Raw genomic sequence first — 18,849 nt, forward strand, 5'->3', positions numbered from 1 at the left:
AGAGAGACAAGCAGCAGGAGGGCTGGTGTCCCCAGTGGCCAAGTGCCCAGAGGCTTCCTGAGTCCCCAGCCAGGACTGACTCGAGCTCAAAGAATGAACAACCAGAACCACGGGACAACTGGGACAGTCCAGAGCTGCCCCGGCCCCTCCTGCAGGCATTATTTGCTGGTTGGCTTTTTGCCTTCTGGTGTCCATCTTCCCGTCTTCCAGAACGGCACGCTGACTGCATTCTGGAGAATGACCTCTGCCCCAGGGATGTGGTCCTGGAAGGTCTGTACATCAGCTCCTCCCTGGACCGGCATCTTGAGGGCGTGTTGGGAGGAGCTCAGACAGGCTGGAGCTGACCCCCTGTGGCAGCAGCGCCTGCAGTGACAGAATTGTCTTGACATCCACGACCCTTATTCCAAGGTCTGCCATTCTAGACTGGTCCTGCCTTCCTGTCATTTCTGCAAGCCACCTCATACGTTTCCAAAAAACCCCTCTTTAGGTGAGGCCAGCTGGGGCTGGCACTGGCTGAACGTACTGGGCTTACCAATGGGCGTGTCTCTGCCCACTGACCAAGGGGTGGGCTGGGTCCCCGGCTGCCTCACTATGGGAAGGTGGGCTGGAGGGCTGAGGAGCCCAGACCTGGTTCTGGGAGGGTGAGCCTCCCACCAGCAGGGGTCATTGGTTCACTGAGCCTTGGATGCCTGCTCCACCCTGGGTTTATGGAGGTGAACAAAGTGGGGTGGTCCTGCCTGCAGCGGGGGAGGCCAGCCACCAATTCAGTGTCCAAGTTCACTCCCCACTGCCCCTGAGGCTACTGAAGATGTGATCGCACCTTCGACTTGCTTAGGGAAAGGCCCCTGCTCCCTCAGCCACGTGGCCTGAGACGGACAGCCCCACTCCTCTCTCCGAGGTGGGTCTTAATTTTCCAATGCCAGCTGGATAATCCCATCCCCACGTCACAGGTGTCCACGTGGGAGCTGTGGGCCATGAGGATGCTTGCAAGGGTGTGGGAGCCACTAGGTGAGAGCCACCCTCTTCCTCCTGATCCCGGGCATGATGCGTGAGGCCCAGAGGCATGGCAGCTATTTTGCTACCATGAAGAAAGCAGCTGGATTTCTAGGAAACCACCTCATAGGCCCCAAGCATGCAGCCAGCCCAGTGAAAGCACAGTAGACACAGAAATGCGGCTGTGTGGTGACCTTGCTGGAGCCTCTAGACCAGGCATCTCCTCAAGACCCCTGTGGCCAAGTCCTTCCTTTTTTCAGCCAGTCTGAGTTGGCTTTTCTGTCATGACTGAAGCATCCTGACTGATGCTGGGGTTCAAGAGAGGGATGAAGATGGGGACTTAACAAGTGTGAGGATGGAGGAAGTGTAGGGAGCGAGGGGCTGACCAGTGCCAAAGGGCGCGCAGGTGCTAGCCAGGAAACAAAGCCGGACACCAGAGGGGAGGGCGCGCAGGCCCAGGGCGCTCTGTGTAGAGGCTCGGGAGCTGACGAAGGAAGCGCTGCACCCTGAGCAGTGGGTGGGGGGAGGTAGTGGCAGATGAGCAGGGGCCTCACCAGGGGTCACAGCCCTGCTGCAGCAGTGGGGGCATCCAGGGGTCTTCTGCAGGGAGTGCAGAGGCAGAGTGTGGGCCGGGGCTGGCGCTCAGCCTGAGGCAGCAGTGGCAGGGCTAGAGGGCTATTGGCAGCTGGGCTGGACAGGATCTGGTGACAATGGGATGCAAGAGGGTCAGGGAGAGGAAGCACTGAGGCTGACTCCCGGTCCCGGCTGGGACAGCTGGATGGCAGGGCTGCCGGGCACCCACAGGGAGCAGAGCGTCCAGGGAGGGAGAGCACGCATCCCGCCCAAATGCCCAGCCTCAGCCCATTCAGGCCAGTGGCACCTTGGGCCAGGGGAGAGTCCAGACTGGGGAGCTGGGGAGGCCAAGGCTCACACATCCGGGTTCGGGGCAGCCCAGTCCTGCTGGGACAGCTGGCCACAGCTGGGACTGGAGGCAAGGCTGCCCTGGGCAAGGACAGTGAGCTGTTCTGAGTCGTTGCTGGGGGCTCTTGCTGGCTTCACCTGCTGGAGCCCAAACCCAGGGGGTCTGAGTGATGACCGAACTCCAGGAAAGGCAAGGCCACAACACGGAGCCTCACACACGGGCTCAAGAACACAGACAGGGGCTGCAGCAACTTCCCAGGATGGTTTATTCCAAAGCTGTGGACAGTGAACATTAAGACGAAAGAGGTGACTCGCGTGGAACCTGAAACACGGACGCCTTTCTTCCAAGAAGGGCTGTGGCGATCAGGCCACTCAAGGCAGCCAGCCCCTCAGCAGGGCACGATGGCTAATGCTGCCTGGACCGCAGGGCCTTTTTGTTCGATTTCAAGACACCAGACTCCCTCTCCTTCTCAGGGTCGAAGACTTCTGTAGACAGAAAAGGCAGGAAAGACACAGTGAATGGAGGGGCTGGCAGCACAGGGGCACCAGCTCGAGCCAGCAGCTACGTCTCCTGTGCCAAGGACTGTCCTAGGTCTACACCATCCTTCACTGCTAACCCTCCCCAGCCCGTGAGGAAGGCAGAGTTAGCCCCAGTTCAGAGAGGAACAAACTGAGGGAGCTGTGGACATGGCTTTCACGTCCCCCTCCTGAGAGGGCTGCCAGAGAGAGAGCCTTGTCTAGACAAAATGCTCATACGCGTTGGAATTTCTGCTGGGTTCTAGAAAGTCCTCTGGAACGGTGCACATAGCTCAGCCTTTACTTCCTGCAGTGGCTTCTTCTAGGATTCAAGCTGCTAACACGGACCCCCACACACCCTGGAGCCCTTCAGGGCCCTGTCTCCAAGGGCTTCCCTGGCACCAGGCCCTGCGTCCTGCTGGCCCAGCCCCTCCCATGAGCCCCTCAGGGCCCACGCACTTGGGATCTCGTGGGGCCAGTAGTCGTTGCAGTGGGGGCAGCGCGGTTCAGCATTTGACTGGAAGTACTTGGCCACGCAGGGTAAGTGCATCCTGATCCCACAGGTTTCGCAGCTTTGACCCTGAAACAGGAAAGGCCAATGATGGCAGAGCTCGTGCACACCTCCGTGTTCTGCAAACCTCCGGGGAAGCCACAAGGAAAATGGGCAGCAGGTGGCATCATGTTATCTTCTGGGCCCCAGATTAATACTGAAAATAATAACAAACGCCTCAGTGCAGTGGAGTCTTTCGTTTGCTTGCTGCTTGTTGCGGTGGGTTTTACTAAACAATTCTGAACACATGAACGCAGTGACAGAAGCCGCGGGCTCACTCAGATCCTGCAGGTGGCGTGTGCACAGCCACAGCTTTTCAGAAGCTTATTTGCTAATGTGAATCAAAAGCTTTCAAAAAAAAAAAGTGCACTTTGTCCCAGAAACTCCGCCCAAGGAAATAATCACCAGGTGCCCAAGGATACAGGTGTATGAGGCCCGTAAGAGCAATTGCAATTACAAACAGCTATAGCTGCAAAACGATAGAAACTGAAAGACACATCAATGTCCACGCTGGTTCAGCGGTTGCAAAGCCCTGCAAACTGGTGTTAAGACCACTCCAGAAAGCAGCAATCAACAAGAGACACTCACTACAAAACTGCCAAGATAATGCAGGTTGCACAGAACACTCAGCCTTCCTGAGAAAAATAAAGTAAGCGAGGGCCCTTGGACCCCAACAGCAGAACCAGGGAGGAGGGCGGCAGTGCGTCCCTGCAGGGCACAGCAGGGAGGCGTCCTGACACGTCCTGGGAGATGGCCTCCGCCAGCTATTGTGGGAGGATGCGCCAGCGGTGCAGGAGGGCTGGGCCCAGAGCCAGGATTCCGGGAAGTACCTGTACAGAGCCCTGGGAGCCGAGGGCCCAGTGATGAGCTCCCGTGCCCTGCCTCGCGGGTACCTGGATGAGGAGGCTGTGACAGATATTGCAGATCTTCACCGCGTCGGGGTATGTCTCCCGGATGTATTGCTCCATCTCCAGGATGGCCCGGCCGTGCAGGGTGAACTCCCCTTCCTTCTGCAGGGACACACAGGAGGTGGCCACCCTCAGCCAGGCCCTCTCCCCATTCACCACCTCTCTTCCCTCTGTGATCCCACAGCCCAGTGCTCAGGAAGACACAAGGGTCTAGGCAGCTTTTCACCAACCCCAGCCAACGGGCATCAGCCACATCCCCCTGGCAGAGCCTCGGCAAGGGAAACTGAGGCAAAGACCCAAAAGACATGGAGGCGTGGCTCCCCGACACCTGCCTTTTCTCAGCATCTGCTGTGCCTTCAGACGTGACTTCTCTGTCTGCACGGCAGCCTCGAGGGAGGCAGTCACAGTCCTCCTGCAGATGAGGACGCTGAGGCCCACAAGGGGGTCAGTCTCCCCAGGGCGCAAACCCAAACACCCACTGCTGCCATCCGCCACCCATCCCACTCCCAAAAAGCAGCATCCCTGATGCCTCCCAGCACTTCTGCCTCCAACTGCAGTAGGGACCCTCAGAGATCACTTCCAGCCACATCACTTTACAGATGGAGCTGGAAGGAGTCTGGAGAGGGCAGACAGGCCCCATCACACTGTGGGCAGTGGTGCCTCCAATGGAAGCCAGGCCTCCTGGTTCCCACGCCAGGGTGCGGTCCACCCATCATGCATCCTGAAATCCCTGGGAGAGCCCAGAAGCACATGAACAATGCAGCTCCCCAGGCCGACCCTACTGCCAGGTCACAGGAGAAAGGCAGCACTGAGGGAGACCCAAGGCAGGCAAATGACACGGGACCCAGGACATGGACCCATGCAGGCTGATTCCAGTTTCTCCACAATCAGCTCATGCATCGGATATGAACCACACCAGGAGATGACGTCACTGACGCCTGCGAGTCACCCGAGTGCTCAACTGCCTTTTCTGTTATTTTCTAATTTTTACAAGCAAGAGCTGTCACTCCTGGTTTTTTTTTTTGTTTTTTTTTTTTGAGACGGAGTTTTGCTCTTGTTGCCCAGGGTGAAATGCAATGGCACGATCTTGGCTCAATGCAACTTCCGCATCCCGGGTTCAAGCAATTCTCCTGCCTCAGCCTCCTGAGTCGCTGGGATTACAGGCATGCGCCATCACGCCTGGCTAATTTTGTATTTTTAGTAGAGACGGGGTTTCACCATGTTAGCCAGGCTGGTCTTGAACTCCCGACCTCAGGTGATCCGCCCACCTCGGCCTTCCAAAGTGCTGGGATTGCAGGCATGAATCACTGCACCCAGCCCACTCCCGTTTCTGACAGGTAGAGCCCCCCACCCCATTCCCACCTTCATCCCCACAGTGCAATGTGGAGGGGGTGTGCTTGCGTAATCTGGGCTCGCAGTGCGTTCGCTCTGGAACACCAGTAGAGGGGCTGGGTGAGCACAGGAAGGAAGGCAGGGCAGAAGCGTGGGGTTGGGGCATGGACAGCCACTGCAGGAACAGTGGGGGGAGGCCGGGGCACCAGGCGCTTGTGCCCTGCACCGTGGCTGTTGCTGGTGCACAGGGGCTTTGTGTCATCCAAGTGCTGTGGGCAATGGGAGGATGTGACCGGCCCCCAGGCTTTCCTCGGTCCTCGGTCCTATGGCTGTTACCTTCCCCCCATAGCTCCCAAATCCATCATGGCACCCCACCTCCCTGGCCACCGCCCTCTTCCAGCCTCCCCTCCAGATCCATCACGGCACCCCACATCCCCAGCCACCACCCTCTTCCACCCTCCCCTCCAGATCCATCACAGCACCCCACATCCCCAGCCACCACCCTCTTCCACCCTCCTCCAGATCTATCATGGCACCCCACATCCCCAGCCACCACCCTCTTCCACCCTCCCCTCCAGATCCATCACAGCACCCCACATCCCCAGCCACCACCCTCTTCCACCCTCCTCCAGATCTATCACGGCACCCCACATCCCCAGCCACCACCCTCTTCCACCCTCCTCCAGATCCATCATGGCACCCCACATCCCCGGCCACCGCCCTCTTCCACCCTCCCCTACAGATCCATCATGGCAACCCACCTCCCCGGCCTCCACCCTCTTCCACCCTCCCCTGCTCCTGCTGCTCTCTGAGCCCACTCTCCTCCAGCAACGCACTCGCTACAGAACAAGCCTGGCCCTGTCACTCCCACCTCACCCCCACCCCAGGGCTTCCCACCACCCTTAGGTCCAAGAGCCAAGCCCCTAATACGCATATCTCCCGGGCTGCCCTCTGTCTGCTCGCCTCAGCAATCTTTGCGCTCAGATGGCCCTGGCCTTAGCTTCTTGAGTGCACCTGCTGGCCACAGGGCCACTGCCGGGCTGATGATCCTCCCACCCCAGGCTCCAGGAAACTCCCACACAGCCTTCAGCTCAAGTGTCACTTCCTCAGCAGCTGAGGGCCGGTTCCTCTGGGACAGCTGTCATAAAGCCATGTTTCCTTTCCATCTGTACCAGGACTGCAGTGAGATGACCGTCTCACTGATCTCGGGCTCCCCCTCCAGACGATGGCCCCATGGGACCGGCCACCAGCTCTGGCTGTGCTCACTCCTGTGTCCGCAGCACCTGCTGTGGGGCCCAGCACTTGGCAGGCCCGTGATAAACACCCACGGGAAGATGAAGTAGACCTTGCACTGATCCCAAAGGAATGCCTGACACTAAGCAAGTTCAAGCTCAGACTGAGGCAGGAGCTGCATTTATTTTTTATTTATTTATTTGAGACAGAGTTTCGCTCTTGTTGCCCAGGCTAGATCATGCAATGGCACGATCTCAGCTCACTGCAACCTCCGCCTCCAGGATTCAAGTGATTCTTCTGCCTCAGCCTCCTGAGTAGCTGGGATTACAGATGCCCGCCACCACACCCAGCTAACTTTTTTATATTTTTAGTAGAGACAGGGTTTCACCATATCGGCCAGGCTGGTCTCAAACTCCTGACTTCAAGTGATCTACCCGCCTTGGCCTCCCAAAGTGCTGGAATTACAGGTTTGAGCCACTGCACCCAGCCAAGCTGCATTTACTGAACACCTGCTATGTGCCTGAAACTGCACCCAAGGCTCACCATTCATGACCCACTCAGTCCTCTGCGGGCCCATCAGGGGAGGGGCAGGAGGGATGCCCTAGCCCTCAAAGACGACGACAGCCCAGGTGATCTCCCAGGCGCCTCGCCACAACACTTGGAAGTCAGGACCTCGTGTAGGGAGCAGTCCTGGGGTGTATGGAGGTGCGCCCATCAGCAGACGCCCAGCTCCCATGAGCCGCGCTTGCTCTCAGAGGCCTCCCCGCTGACCCCAACCACCTACCACCCCTGGGCCTTCTCCTGGACGGACAGCTGCCTCAGCACCTCCATGCCGGGCCAGTCTCACACAGGACTGGCTGTCCAGGAGTGACGTGTCCTTGGGGTGATATACCCACCTGGAAGGGCCTTGTCAGTGGGCCCCTGACTATTTCTGTGGGAAGCCCTGTGTCCGAGAGGCCAAGGATCAGACACTGACATGTGGTCTCTCTGATCGAGGTGCTGCCCTAGGAAGACCTGTCCTGGGTAAGTGAGCACCCGCCCCGGTTCTCAGCGATTCCTCCAGAGTGCCGCAGACCTCAGGGCAACCCTTACCAGGCCACGTAGGTCAGAGAGCATTGGACCCTCACAGAAAACACCTGGAGCTGGCAATGTCCCCATCCTGCAGATGAGGAAACAGTCTCCGCAATGAGAAGCTGCTCACCACAGGCGGCGGAGGAACCTGGAGGAGTCTCACCACACAGCCCCTGCCACATTAGCTTTGTTCCTTCGTCCTCCTGAGGGCCCCAGCAGGCCAGGCAGTCAACAAGAAGCCTCTCTAGGGCTACTGCCCAGCGCCAGTGCTGAGGGCCCCCTGCTACTTCTGCAGCGCTCCTGCAGGTGGCAGCTCCCGGATCCTCTGTCCACTCTCCCTCGAGCTCAGAGGCGTCCTGCAGAAGGTGGTGCCAGCACTGCCACCAAACTGAGAAAGGCACAGAGTACAAGCACCTGCAGCCACAGCTCACCGCCACAGACTCCAGGGCGGGTCCTCTCCTATCCACCACCGCCCTCTCCAGACACCAAGGGCAGACAAAGGGCAAGTCAAACCATAAAGTTGGGGGCACACCCTGCAAGCCATGCACAATGGTGGCGGCATGTGCTAGGCACGGTGCTCTTGGGTGCAAAGCAGGGTGCAAAGTGTTGTGTACTGGGATGTTGGGGCACTCGGCTCTAGGGTCTGGGATAACAGGTGACTTCAGTGGGTTTCTTTATGCATCTCAACATGTTCTAATCCTCCTGTAATGAGCAGATATTTCCTGTAACATTTTTTGTACGTTTTAGACTCTGTTCCTCTGCAACCTCATCCACCTGTCCAGTCATCCATTCAGCAAGCATTTATTGAGCAGTTGAGGTGCCATGCACTACATTCTGCAATGGGGACCAGCCATGAAGAGGTCATAACCCCTACCCTTAAAAAACTTGGCCTGTGGCCGGGCACACTGGCTCACGCCTGTAATCCCAGCACTTTGGGAGGCTGAGGCAGGTGGATCACCTGAGGTCAGGAGTTCAAGACCAGCCTGGTCAACATGGAGAAACCCCGTCTCTACTAAAAATAGAAAAATTAGCCGGGCGTGATGGCGCATGCTTGTGATCCCAGCTACTTGGGAGGCTGAGGCAGGAGAATCGCTTGAACCCGGGAGGTTGAGGTTGCGGTGAGCCAAGATTGCACCATTGCACTCCAGCCTGGGCAACAAGAGCAAAACTCCATCTTAAAAAAAAAAAAAACTTGGCCTGAAGAGGGGCTGCACCACAAGCGAGAATGGTCAGTTATAACCTGAGTAGCCCTAGAACATTCCCTAGTGCCAAATACAGCCCGGAGGGCAAGAACAACTGTGACAAAGCCATTGATGGGAGCTGCAGTCCCCAAACCGGGGCCTGAACTCAGCCCTGCCACTCTCAGGGTGTCCGACGTCATCCAGACCCCTGAGCTGTCAGCTAAAAACTAAGCTATGGAGCCACTGCAGGGCAGCAGATAGCCTCCAAGACATGACATATGGGAACGTGCCCAGCAGATCCTGCACTCACCAGGAGCTCCCAGCCCTGCCCTCACCCCATGACCTCTCCACCCTGTCTTCCCATCAGGTACCCCAGGAACTGAATTCGGGTCAGGTTCCTGGGACAGGCCCACCCTAAATAGAAATCAGTAACTCAGAACACAGACTTCCCCATCCCAGACGCGAGCCTTCCTGAAAAGGAAGCGGAGAATCGCTGCAGCCACAAGCAGCAGCCTCTGGCCACGAGTCCAACCACCAAGTGAGGAAGCAGGGACCCGGCGTGAGCGCGTCCTCAACACACACGGGCACGAGCATCTGGGAGGCACAGCTGTAGTCAACTCGGCAAACACTGAGCTGTTGAAAACTGGGGTGCCTTTTGTGGAAAAAGAACTGAATGAAACATTTGTTCTGCTCCATTCAGCAGGACTAGACGTGGGGGTGGGGGTAACATCTAGAAACTGGAGCTGCAGTGGGGCCTATCCCAGATGTCACAGCTCCTTTCCTGAAGCAGGTCTGTGCCTCTTCTAAGCACTGGCCCTGAGGAACTCACTGCTGACAAAAACAACAGTGGTAATGTCACCAGTTCCTCTGCCGCCTCCCCCGCGAGCCAGCCAGCCTAGCACTGAGCACATTACTGTGAGGTCCCATTCCCGCTCCTGACACACCCAGCCCCGAAGGGGAAACGACGACTCCCCTCTTACAGGGAACATGAGGTCACCTGGCTCAGGGTTCAGACCCGGGTTAGATGTTAGAGCCACACTCTCAGCCACGGAACTGCCCTGCCTTGCAGTCTATGGGCTAGAGCCTTGATCCTGGGGCCCAAGTCTCTGCGCGCGGCTCCTGGCTCTGCCATTCTGGCTGTGGCATCCTGAACGCATCATCTGGGTGAACGGGGAGTGGGAGGCAGGAGGAGTGAGGCCCAAGTCCTCCCCATGGGGTCACTGCTGGAATGCATGAAAGCAGATAAGGGATCCGAGAAGGCCGGGCTCCTCAGACATCAGTTGGCTACAAGTACGATTTTGGAGAAAAAAATCACTTGAAAAAGTGAACCAGGCTGGAAACACCAAGAGACAGTACCTCAATCAGCCACTTGTTTTGGACATACTTCTGCAGCACCTGCTCTGCTTCCTTCTTCCTCATCTTCTTGCCTTTAAGTTGATCAACCAGGTTCAAAATGTTTGTGGAAGACGCAAAGCCGGTTTCTGAGTCAATAATCAGTTCCAGCTGGAAGAAAGAGCAGGTATCATGCTCATCTATTAAAATGGCAAAAATAACTTTTAAATGGTAATACCAAGTCTGGCAGGGGCGCAGTAAAACCACTCAGATCACAGGCAGAACTGTACACTGGCATGGTATTCCGGGAAAACAATTTAATGTGCATCAAGAGCCAGGACTGTGCTCAGTTCGACTCAGAGGTCACTTCTATAACATCCTCCCAAATAAATCATCTTAATGTCGTCAAATCAAAGAGGGTCGCCTTGCCTCACGCCTGGCCTCGGAGGCAGTGAGAGAGAGACACGGCAGGCAGGAACCGCTGGGGAAGACAGGTTCCTGCACACGCAGGTGTGTGCTCAGCTCAGCACCTGCTCCTCAACCTTGGTGGCTAATAATCCCCAGGAGAAGACCTAAAAGGAATGATTCCAACGCCTGGTTCTCAGAGATTTGGATTCAACAGATCGTGAGTGGGGCTGAAATGTCTGAATTATTTTTCACCTCTGCAGTTATTATCATTGCATCTAGGCCTGAGAACCACTCTTAGCCATGTGTTTGACCAGAAGGCTGACCAAATAGCTCTGAAGCCTGGTAGAACAGTGCCTGTCAAATGTGCACGTGCAAATGATTCAGTGGGCACCTGGCAAAAATGCAGATTCGGACTCAGCAGTCTAGAGTGGGGACTGGGACCGGGCCTTTCTAACAAGCTCCCAGGCGATGCTGCTGCTGCTGCCTTTCCCAGATGGCACTTGGAGCAGCCAGGCAGGAACGCCTGTTACTACCAGTGAAGCCCTGCTCTTGCCCATCCAGTTGGGGCTCACACCTGGCCCAGCACTTCCTTCCCAGGCAGCCATGGGGACCCCCTGGCAGCTGTGAGTTCCAGATGGGTAGACAGTGACATCTCCCTGCAAAGCCTTTTCTCAGACAGCAATGGTGGCCCATGTCCCCCCAGTGATCCTTGAACACTGCAGTTGCCACTGCTAATGACGGAGACAGAACTTTCCCATAAGAAGCCCACCTAATGGGCGATGGGGATTACTCTACTTACAGCCTTTCTAAACAAATCCAGTTCATTCTCTGCAAAATCCGTAGCCATTTTGGAAATTGAAGTTGTAGCAAGATTCACCTAAGAAATAAGTCAGCACGACAGTCAGGCTGTGCTCTTTGCGTGTTGGTTAACGTGTCGCTGGCTCTCCCTCCCTCCCCTCCTCCATCTCTGGCCAGTCACTGAGCTCCTGTATCCAGGCACTGCGGGCCGCAGGGATGGATCTGTAACCAGGCGTATATTACAGACTTTATTCTTTAGCTCAGCCAACATGCTGGACCCTCAGAAGTTTCAGAACTCCAAAGGGTGTGCAGTATTTTCCAAACTCAGATAAATTTGGGAGATTTGTCTGCATGTTAATGGAGCTTCAAATGCAAAAAAAGCACTGAGAAGTCCGATAGCAGGGAAATCTGCTTTGCCATGTCTGACCAGCATTTCCACAGTTCTTTGACTGTGTAATGTTTTTTTTCCAGGGAATTGAGTTTGGGAAACCCTGGACTAGTGTGCCCCTTTCTGAGTGTGAGCCTGGCTGGGAGCAGCCAGATGTCCTCTGACCAGCTGAGGTGTCTCCTAGCCAGGGATGGGGCATGTCAGCTTCCCACTCCTGTATTTCACCCTGGCTGTATTTCACTCCTGGCTCTGCCATTCTGGCTGTGGCATCCTGAACACATCATGTGGGTGAACGGGGAGTCGGCAGCAGGAGGGGTGAGGCCCAAATCCCTACCTGTGAGAGTAAACCTGAAAACCACTGAAGGCCCCACCCACATGGGTTGCAATCCTTGACACTCCTACAGAGTTTCTTTTCATAGCTTCTATGTCTTATTCTAAATAAAAAACCATTTTCTCCCTTTATTCCTAATATTCTATACATTTGGAGTGACTTCTTTGCAAAGAACTGTCCAAAAGAGAAATCAAACCAAAGCAAACACAGGCTGCCTGGGCCCTGTTCCAGCTCCTCAAAAATGCCACTAGAGGGCTCTACCGGGCACTCACCAACGCATAAATGGGTCTCCCATCATCTTCCGTGACTCCTCTCTTTATCTCAATATACAAGGACTCCAAGACACTGTTAATGTTGTTGATGAAGTCCTCCAACTTATCTACGGTGGCATTGCCTGGAAATAAACAGACCAAAAAAAGGGGGGTGACCAGGGGGCCTCATCAAAAAAATGTAGCTTGCTTGAATCATTCCATCCCATCTCAACGCAGGGGACAGCAACCCCAGACACGGGTGGAGGCTGCAGCCTCTTGGGTGAACGCCAATGCCACGTGGCTTCTTTCTTCCTGGAGTACTTGGAAGACAAACAGGCAACAGATGGAGGGCGTTGTGAGGCAGGAGGGCCGGGGAGATGCTATCTGCAACCACGGAGGCTGACGCGGGCTTCCTGTCTTTGCTCGCTGCCTCCTGATGAGAGTCCCGATCAGCACCTTCAGCGCATTACTCAATGATGTGCTCAGAGCCTGCGTGAGCTCCCGCTGCACACACATCCCATCCCATCTCAGCCCTTCTACCGCGTCCCCAGTGCCCCGCGAGAGGCCTCTGTCCCTGTACGTCCCCACACATCTTAGGTGGAGCTTTATTCCTTTCTCTTTTTATTCAGTGTCGGGTTATCCTCACTTACATGCCAGGCTTGTGCTGGGTCCTGGGCTGGAACAGTAAGAATAACAACGAACGGGGTGAGAAGGGTGGCTTGCAGCGAGCCCTCAGCATGGAGAGGCCCTGTCCTGGGCACCTTTTGTCGTCATGAATCCACCCTCCAGCAGCTCTCTGGGCACAGGGGAAGAGGCTGAGACGCAGAGAGGTGAACTGACTCGCCCAGAGTTGCACCACAAGGCCGGGGCTTTGACCTCTCTGTCGCCCACCTCACCTGGCCCTGCCAGCAGGATGCTCACAGCCCAGGGGCCACCATCCAGGTCCATCAGTCTGAGGAGGGGGCACCCACAGTATTGCCGGGGGCTCAGCTGAGGAGGACAGAGAGGCTGCGGTGAGGACGGGAGCCTGTGGCCGGGGACAGCAGGGCCTTTCTCCTGTGGCACCAGGAAGCCTCTGAGCACTGGAAGCAGTGGAAGGACATGGCCAGCGTTGTGTCCCTTTTATGCTGTGAAACTTTTTTTTTTTTTTGAGACAGAGTCTCGCTCTCACCCAGGCTGGAGTGCAGTAGCACAATCTTGGCTCACTGCAACCTCCACCTCCCGGGTTCAAGCAGTTCTCCTGCCTTAGCCTCCCGAGGAGTTGAGATTACAGGCATGCACCACCACACCCAGCTAATTTTTGTATTTTTAGTAGAGATGGGGTTTTACCGTGTTGGCCAGGCTGGTCTCGATCTCCTGACCTCAAGTGTTCCGCCCACCTCAGCCTCCCAAAGTGCTGGGATTATAGGTGTGAGCCACCATGCCCAGCTTGTGCTGTGAAACTTTTTAAAGCAAGAGTATGTATTATTGTTTTCACTGTTTTTATGTATTAAAATAAATAATTTCAAAAGATTCGTGCCTTAGAAAATCATTCTGGAAAAAAAACTGCAACAAAAAATGGACAATATGATACATTCATGTGTGAAACAAAAACAGAACCAATGAAACAGTCCCACAGGAAAAGGCCCAGCAGGTTACCCACTGGACTGACGACCAAGGCCATCGCCAGGAAGGGACTAAACGAAGGGTCCTCACAGGGCACTCGTGCTGTATGTCTGTGTTTGATTTCTTATAGACGGAGGCATTTCTAAGCTACCCGTACAACTCAAGATTCATAAAGTTAAAAAAAAAAACAACAGAAGATCACTCTGGTGACAATGGAGGACGTGGCCGTGTGAAAGAGTCAAGGAAAACCCAGGCCAATGAGCTCTGTCAGAGGATCAGACTGTGGGGCCCAGAAAAGCTGAGAACAAAGCCCAGGGCAGTGACACTAATGTGCCATGCTCAGCGAGGAGCTGATCTTCCATTTCAGTTAAGTTTTTAAAAGGCAGTTTAAATTAAAAAGTAGTCATAGTAAGTGGGTGGAACATGGATGTGGTGAGATCGTAACATATGACAATGACATCTGGCCTCGGCGGCTGGAGAATAGGCATCAGGAGGGAGGCATGGCCTGACTTCCTGCCTCCATGCCCCTGCTCACGGGCCCCTCCTTTCTGAAAACTCCTCTCCCTCCACTGCTGCAGCCACCTCGGATGGCCTGTTTTTCCAGGAAATGTTCTCTTCTGCCCCCGGTGCTGTCTTCCTCTTCCACACCATGCAAGGCAGCTCTTTGCTGGCGTGGGAGCCGAGCTATTCCGTACCTGCCTGTGCGGGTGACTTGGCCAGACACACTTTTCCACCCCCAAGGGGAGCCAACGCTGGGCAGCTCAGGTGCAAGAGGCCCAGACATCAAAAAGCCTCGTTCAGTGCGGAGTGAGTGACAGGAACCCTGTCCACCCAGTGTGACACTGGGGCAAGTCCCAACTCTCTCTGAAAGCGACAACTCACATTTTCCACTAACGAGGCCCCTCCTGGGTATCACTGAGAACAATGTGCCCTGTGGGCAGATGAGAAGCATTCTGATCTATTGGACTTTCCAGACACCCCGTTGCGGGGAGGGAGCCAGCAGCCCTCTCTGCCCTTCCCCTCTCCACACCACCTCTGGTTTGGCGTCCGGCCTCATTTTTCAGAAACCATGAATGTTTTGCTGTATTTTCATCTGACCAACCACTTCCTCCTACTGTACTTGCTCACTGCACACACCAGCCACTGCTTGGGCGCTCCCGTTCTCTCCGCTATCGCCCTCTTTCCTTCCACACGCTTCCTGCATCAGGGTCATGTCCACGATCTCCATCGCTGACCCTGTAACTGTTTCTCACGGAGGCCCCGCGCCCTTGCAGCTCCTCTTAATCGTGACCTGAGAAGAAACTTCTCTTACGCTCAGCACCCCCAAACCCTTCAACTGACTCCTTTCAGCAGCAACAGAGGTGGCGTGGTGGCATGGGGCCAGAAGCAGAGGTGTGGGCTCTAGCCCATCCTGCCCTCCTGCTCTGTGGGGCCCTGCGTGAGCCTCTCCCCCACTTCTCATCTCTAACAGCCACACACAGTCTCGCCTCCAGCCTCACACATGTCCAGAACCCTCTTCCCTCCCGCTTCTCTACCACCACCCCTGGCTGGACCCCAGCCTCCTGATCCTCCGGCAGCCTCCCGTACAGGCCTTCCCCAACCAGATAAGCTGCACTTCCCAGCTCTGTCCTCCCATGGCAGCACTTCCTTCCTCATCACGTGGCACTCCAGTTACTGTGTCCAGCCGCCCCAAGACAGGAGTCAGCTGGTGACACCTGCCAGCCCAGCAGCCATGTCCCTCCCTAACGAGACCTTCGCCTTTTTTCTTTCTTTTTTTTTTACAATTGTCTTTCTCTTACATTTGCAGTTTTGGTGAGAGAATAATTCCAGGTATGATATTCAGGGAACCAGAAAGCAGAAAGCTGAAGTGACCAGAGATTAGGGCAGCCAGGAGTAGACAGAGAACCCCTATCAGCCAGACACTCTCCCAATCTGAGCAAGGGACAAAAGGAAGCTTGGAGGTGGCTCCAGCCCAGAAGCTACAGAGGGCCAGCTGCTCTGGCCATGAGGTGATGCCATGCTTCCTGCCTATCCCCAACTGTGCACCTGGCCACCAATGAGTCCTATGTGTCCCTCCCCCAATAGCATCCCGACACATTTTTTTTTTTTTTTTTTTTTTGAGATGGAGTGTCACTCCATTGCCCAGGCTGGAGTGCAGTGGCACAGTCTCAGCTCACAGCAACCTCCACCTCCCAGGTTCAAGCGATCCTCCTGCCTCAGCCTCCCCAGGCACTGGGACTACAGGTGTTTCACCACCACACCTGGCTAATTTTTTGTATTTTTAGTAGAGATGGGATTTCACTATGTTGGCTGGTCTGGTCTCAAACTCCTGAGCTCAAGTGATCTGCCCACCTGTCTCCCAAAGCTTTGGGATTACAGGCGTGAGCCACCGCGCCCGGCCCCGACACATTCCTTTCTAAGTTGACCAGAACTGGGGTCTCTTGCTTGCTCCCAAGATCCTTATGATGTCCACTAAGCACTAAGGTTGCACCAGATCGCTGCTTCCCAGCCTCAGGTCTTCAGGACAGCTAATGCCCACAGCTCTGCCCCTGGTCTCTCCCCTGATCCTGGAGCCCTGGTGGAGAAGCTACAGTTTGCCAATCTGTAGGGATACACTGGGCTAAAGGCATGCCTGAGGATCCTTTTGACCTCAATATTCTACGAGCCCATGGTCATGATAAAGAGTGTGGAATAAAGTCCGTATGGTGAGATTCTGAGACAACTACTTTCAGTCTTAGAAATACCACTTTGAAGACTTAGGAGTTAATTAACAACACCACTCCTTTTCAGAATCCAGAACCAACTGAAGAAAAAGACACATCCTTCAGTAAATATCAAAACATCAGGTTTTCTGTAGGTAGAGCTGGATCAGAGGCTGGTTCTCTGCACACCACCAACCTCCAGTCAGTGATATGGGAGGCCCAGCTATGAGGACAGAGGAACGAGGCCCTAGCCCTAGCACAGATGTCTCCTCTAGAGGGAAAGAGATACCCTAGCCAGGACAACCAGCAACATGTTTAAATCAAGTAAATTGAACCTCTAAACCTCTAAACACAGTGCTACCTGTGTTCTCTCTACTTGGAAGAGGCAGGGTGTGTCTGGATTTCTTAAGGGCTATAGTAAAGCAGCTCATGTTAGGCTAAAATCAAGGGGCCTGCAAATGCGTGGCTATGATTACCTTATTATGTGCCAGCACTATGCATTCACATGGTTCATTTCATCATGACAATAACAGTAACTCCGTAAGGTGAAATCACTAGTATCATCTGTATATACAGGAGGCTTGGAGAGGTTAACAACTTGCTCATAGTTTCCGTAACTTGGAAGGAAATGGAGCCCGGGCTTGCCCGACCCCAGATCCTAAGCTCCCAGGCACTAAGCCCCATGGGCTCCACAGAACAAGCCTGAGGACATCCTCTATACCAGACCCCACCGTCATCTCGTCTATACCCTCCTGCACCTGCCCTGTGCTTCAGAGTCACCGAGAGAGACTGGGCCAACAGGGAAGGATGGAAGGCATCTGGGCACCTGATTAGGACACCAGAGGTGGTACCCAAAGAGGAGCTGCACTCACAGAGGAGATGCATTGGATCAGCCCGGCCTGGCCCAGCCCAGCATCCATCATCCCCTCAGCTCAGACCAGCCCAGCATCCATCATCCCCTCAACCCAGCTCAGCCCAGCATCCATCATCCCCTCAACCCAGCCCACCCCAGCATCCACCATCCCCTTGGCCCAGCCCTGAGCACTGGGCCAGGTCCAGGGTGCAGGGACAGCATGCAGGGCAGCAGGAGCAGCTGAGGAAAGGCAAAGACCCTGGAGCGAACAGAGCCACTCTTCCTTTAACAGGAAATGCCCATCAGTGGTGGCAACTGAAAACGGGCCTCCAGGCAAGTGACAAGCACTGAACAAAACAGGACACTTCTCCCCTAAGGAGAAGGGTTGGCTCAAGTCATCTTGAGAGATTTTTTTTTGGACTAATTCTGTATACAGTTTCTCCTTTTCTTTTAAAATTAAATTTTAAGGCCAGGTGTGGTGGCTTACACCTGTAATCACAGTACTTTGAAAGGCCAAGGCAGGAGGATCATTTGAGGCCAGGAGTTCAAGACAAGCCTGAGCAATGGATCAAGAGCTCATCTCTACAAAAAAATTTAAAAATCAGCCAGGCATGGTGGCATGTGGCTATAGTCTCAGCTACTTGGGAGGCTGAGGCAGGAGGATAGCTTGAGCCCAGGAGTTGGAGACTGCAATGAGCTATGATCGCATGACTGCATTCTAGCCTGGGTGACAGAGCTAGGCCATCTCTCAAAAAATGAAAGAAATGATTAAGTTACATTGGAATGTAATGTTACCAATGAGCCTCTTCTTGCTATATCAGGGTCCCTGCTTCCCAGAGGCTACTGGAACCTAGGATTCACTGTGCACTTGGGCAACAGGAAATTGGGAAGTCTACTGCCCTGACCTCTGACCAACAAATAGTTTTGTTCTAAACTAGGCAATAAAAACATAAAATGTTATTTTTAGGCAGAGGAAATAACAGCAAAAAATAAGACTCCAAAGGCCCAAGCCACTGTGAGCCAACTTACCCTCTGACAGCCCTCCCGACAGACAGGGTGGACGGGCGGTCCTGCTAGCACAGCACTGAGGACAGGGCAGGGCAGGCCAGGCCCTGGATGAGACGGAGGTGCAGGAGTGGAGCTGGCCCAAGAGAGCAGACCCTGGGCTGGGAAGAAGGAAGGGCTGGTGGGCAGGACACGGGGCTGGGGAGGTTTGTGAGGGGCCACAGGATTTCACCTCTCAGCCTGTAGCTCTCATCTTTCCCCCAGCCGCCTGGGGAAAAAGATTCTCTGGACCTTCAGGCACACAGATGCAAAGATGAGAACTGCCATGGGCACTTCCGAGCATGGCCAGTGAACAATGCTGGGAAGAGCAGGGTGGAAGGAGAGTGGCTGGTCTGTGGTAGATCACTTAGTGACAAACCGTCCTCTCCATCGGTGCACTAGCTCATTCACTACACGCTGCAGCGCCGCTCC

The 18,849-nt window shown here is 54.9% G+C and overlaps 1 protein-coding gene across 3 annotated transcripts in view; it reads right to left on the minus strand.

The window, feature by feature from the left end:
* Positions 1 to 2,157: 2,157 nt before the first annotated feature.
* Positions 2,158 to 18,849, minus strand: part of LOC101123970 (non-structural maintenance of chromosomes element 1 homolog) — a 43,795-nt gene continuing 27,103 nt past the window's right edge. For 2 of the 3 annotated variants that reach the window (XM_004057388.4, XM_019012017.3), the window contains exons 3-8: positions 12,235 to 12,356; positions 11,245 to 11,322; positions 10,062 to 10,208; positions 3,874 to 3,990; positions 2,890 to 3,010; positions 2,158 to 2,400 (exon numbers count right to left, since the gene is read on the minus strand). In XM_004057388.4, the coding sequence (XP_004057436.3) occupies positions 2,321 to 2,400; positions 2,890 to 3,010; positions 3,874 to 3,990; positions 10,062 to 10,208; positions 11,245 to 11,322; positions 12,235 to 12,356 (665 nt within the window). In that variant the 3' untranslated portion in view covers positions 2,158 to 2,320. The remainder of the gene's footprint in view (positions 2,401 to 2,889; positions 3,011 to 3,873; positions 3,991 to 10,061; positions 10,209 to 11,244; positions 11,323 to 12,234; positions 12,357 to 18,849) is intronic. The other variant, XM_055365553.2, reaches the window with a different exon arrangement.

Source organism: Gorilla gorilla, chromosome 18, assembly GCF_029281585.2.
Source record: "Gorilla gorilla gorilla isolate KB3781 chromosome 18, NHGRI_mGorGor1-v2.1_pri, whole genome shotgun sequence".
Taxonomy (NCBI): domain Eukaryota; kingdom Metazoa; phylum Chordata; class Mammalia; order Primates; family Hominidae; genus Gorilla; species Gorilla gorilla.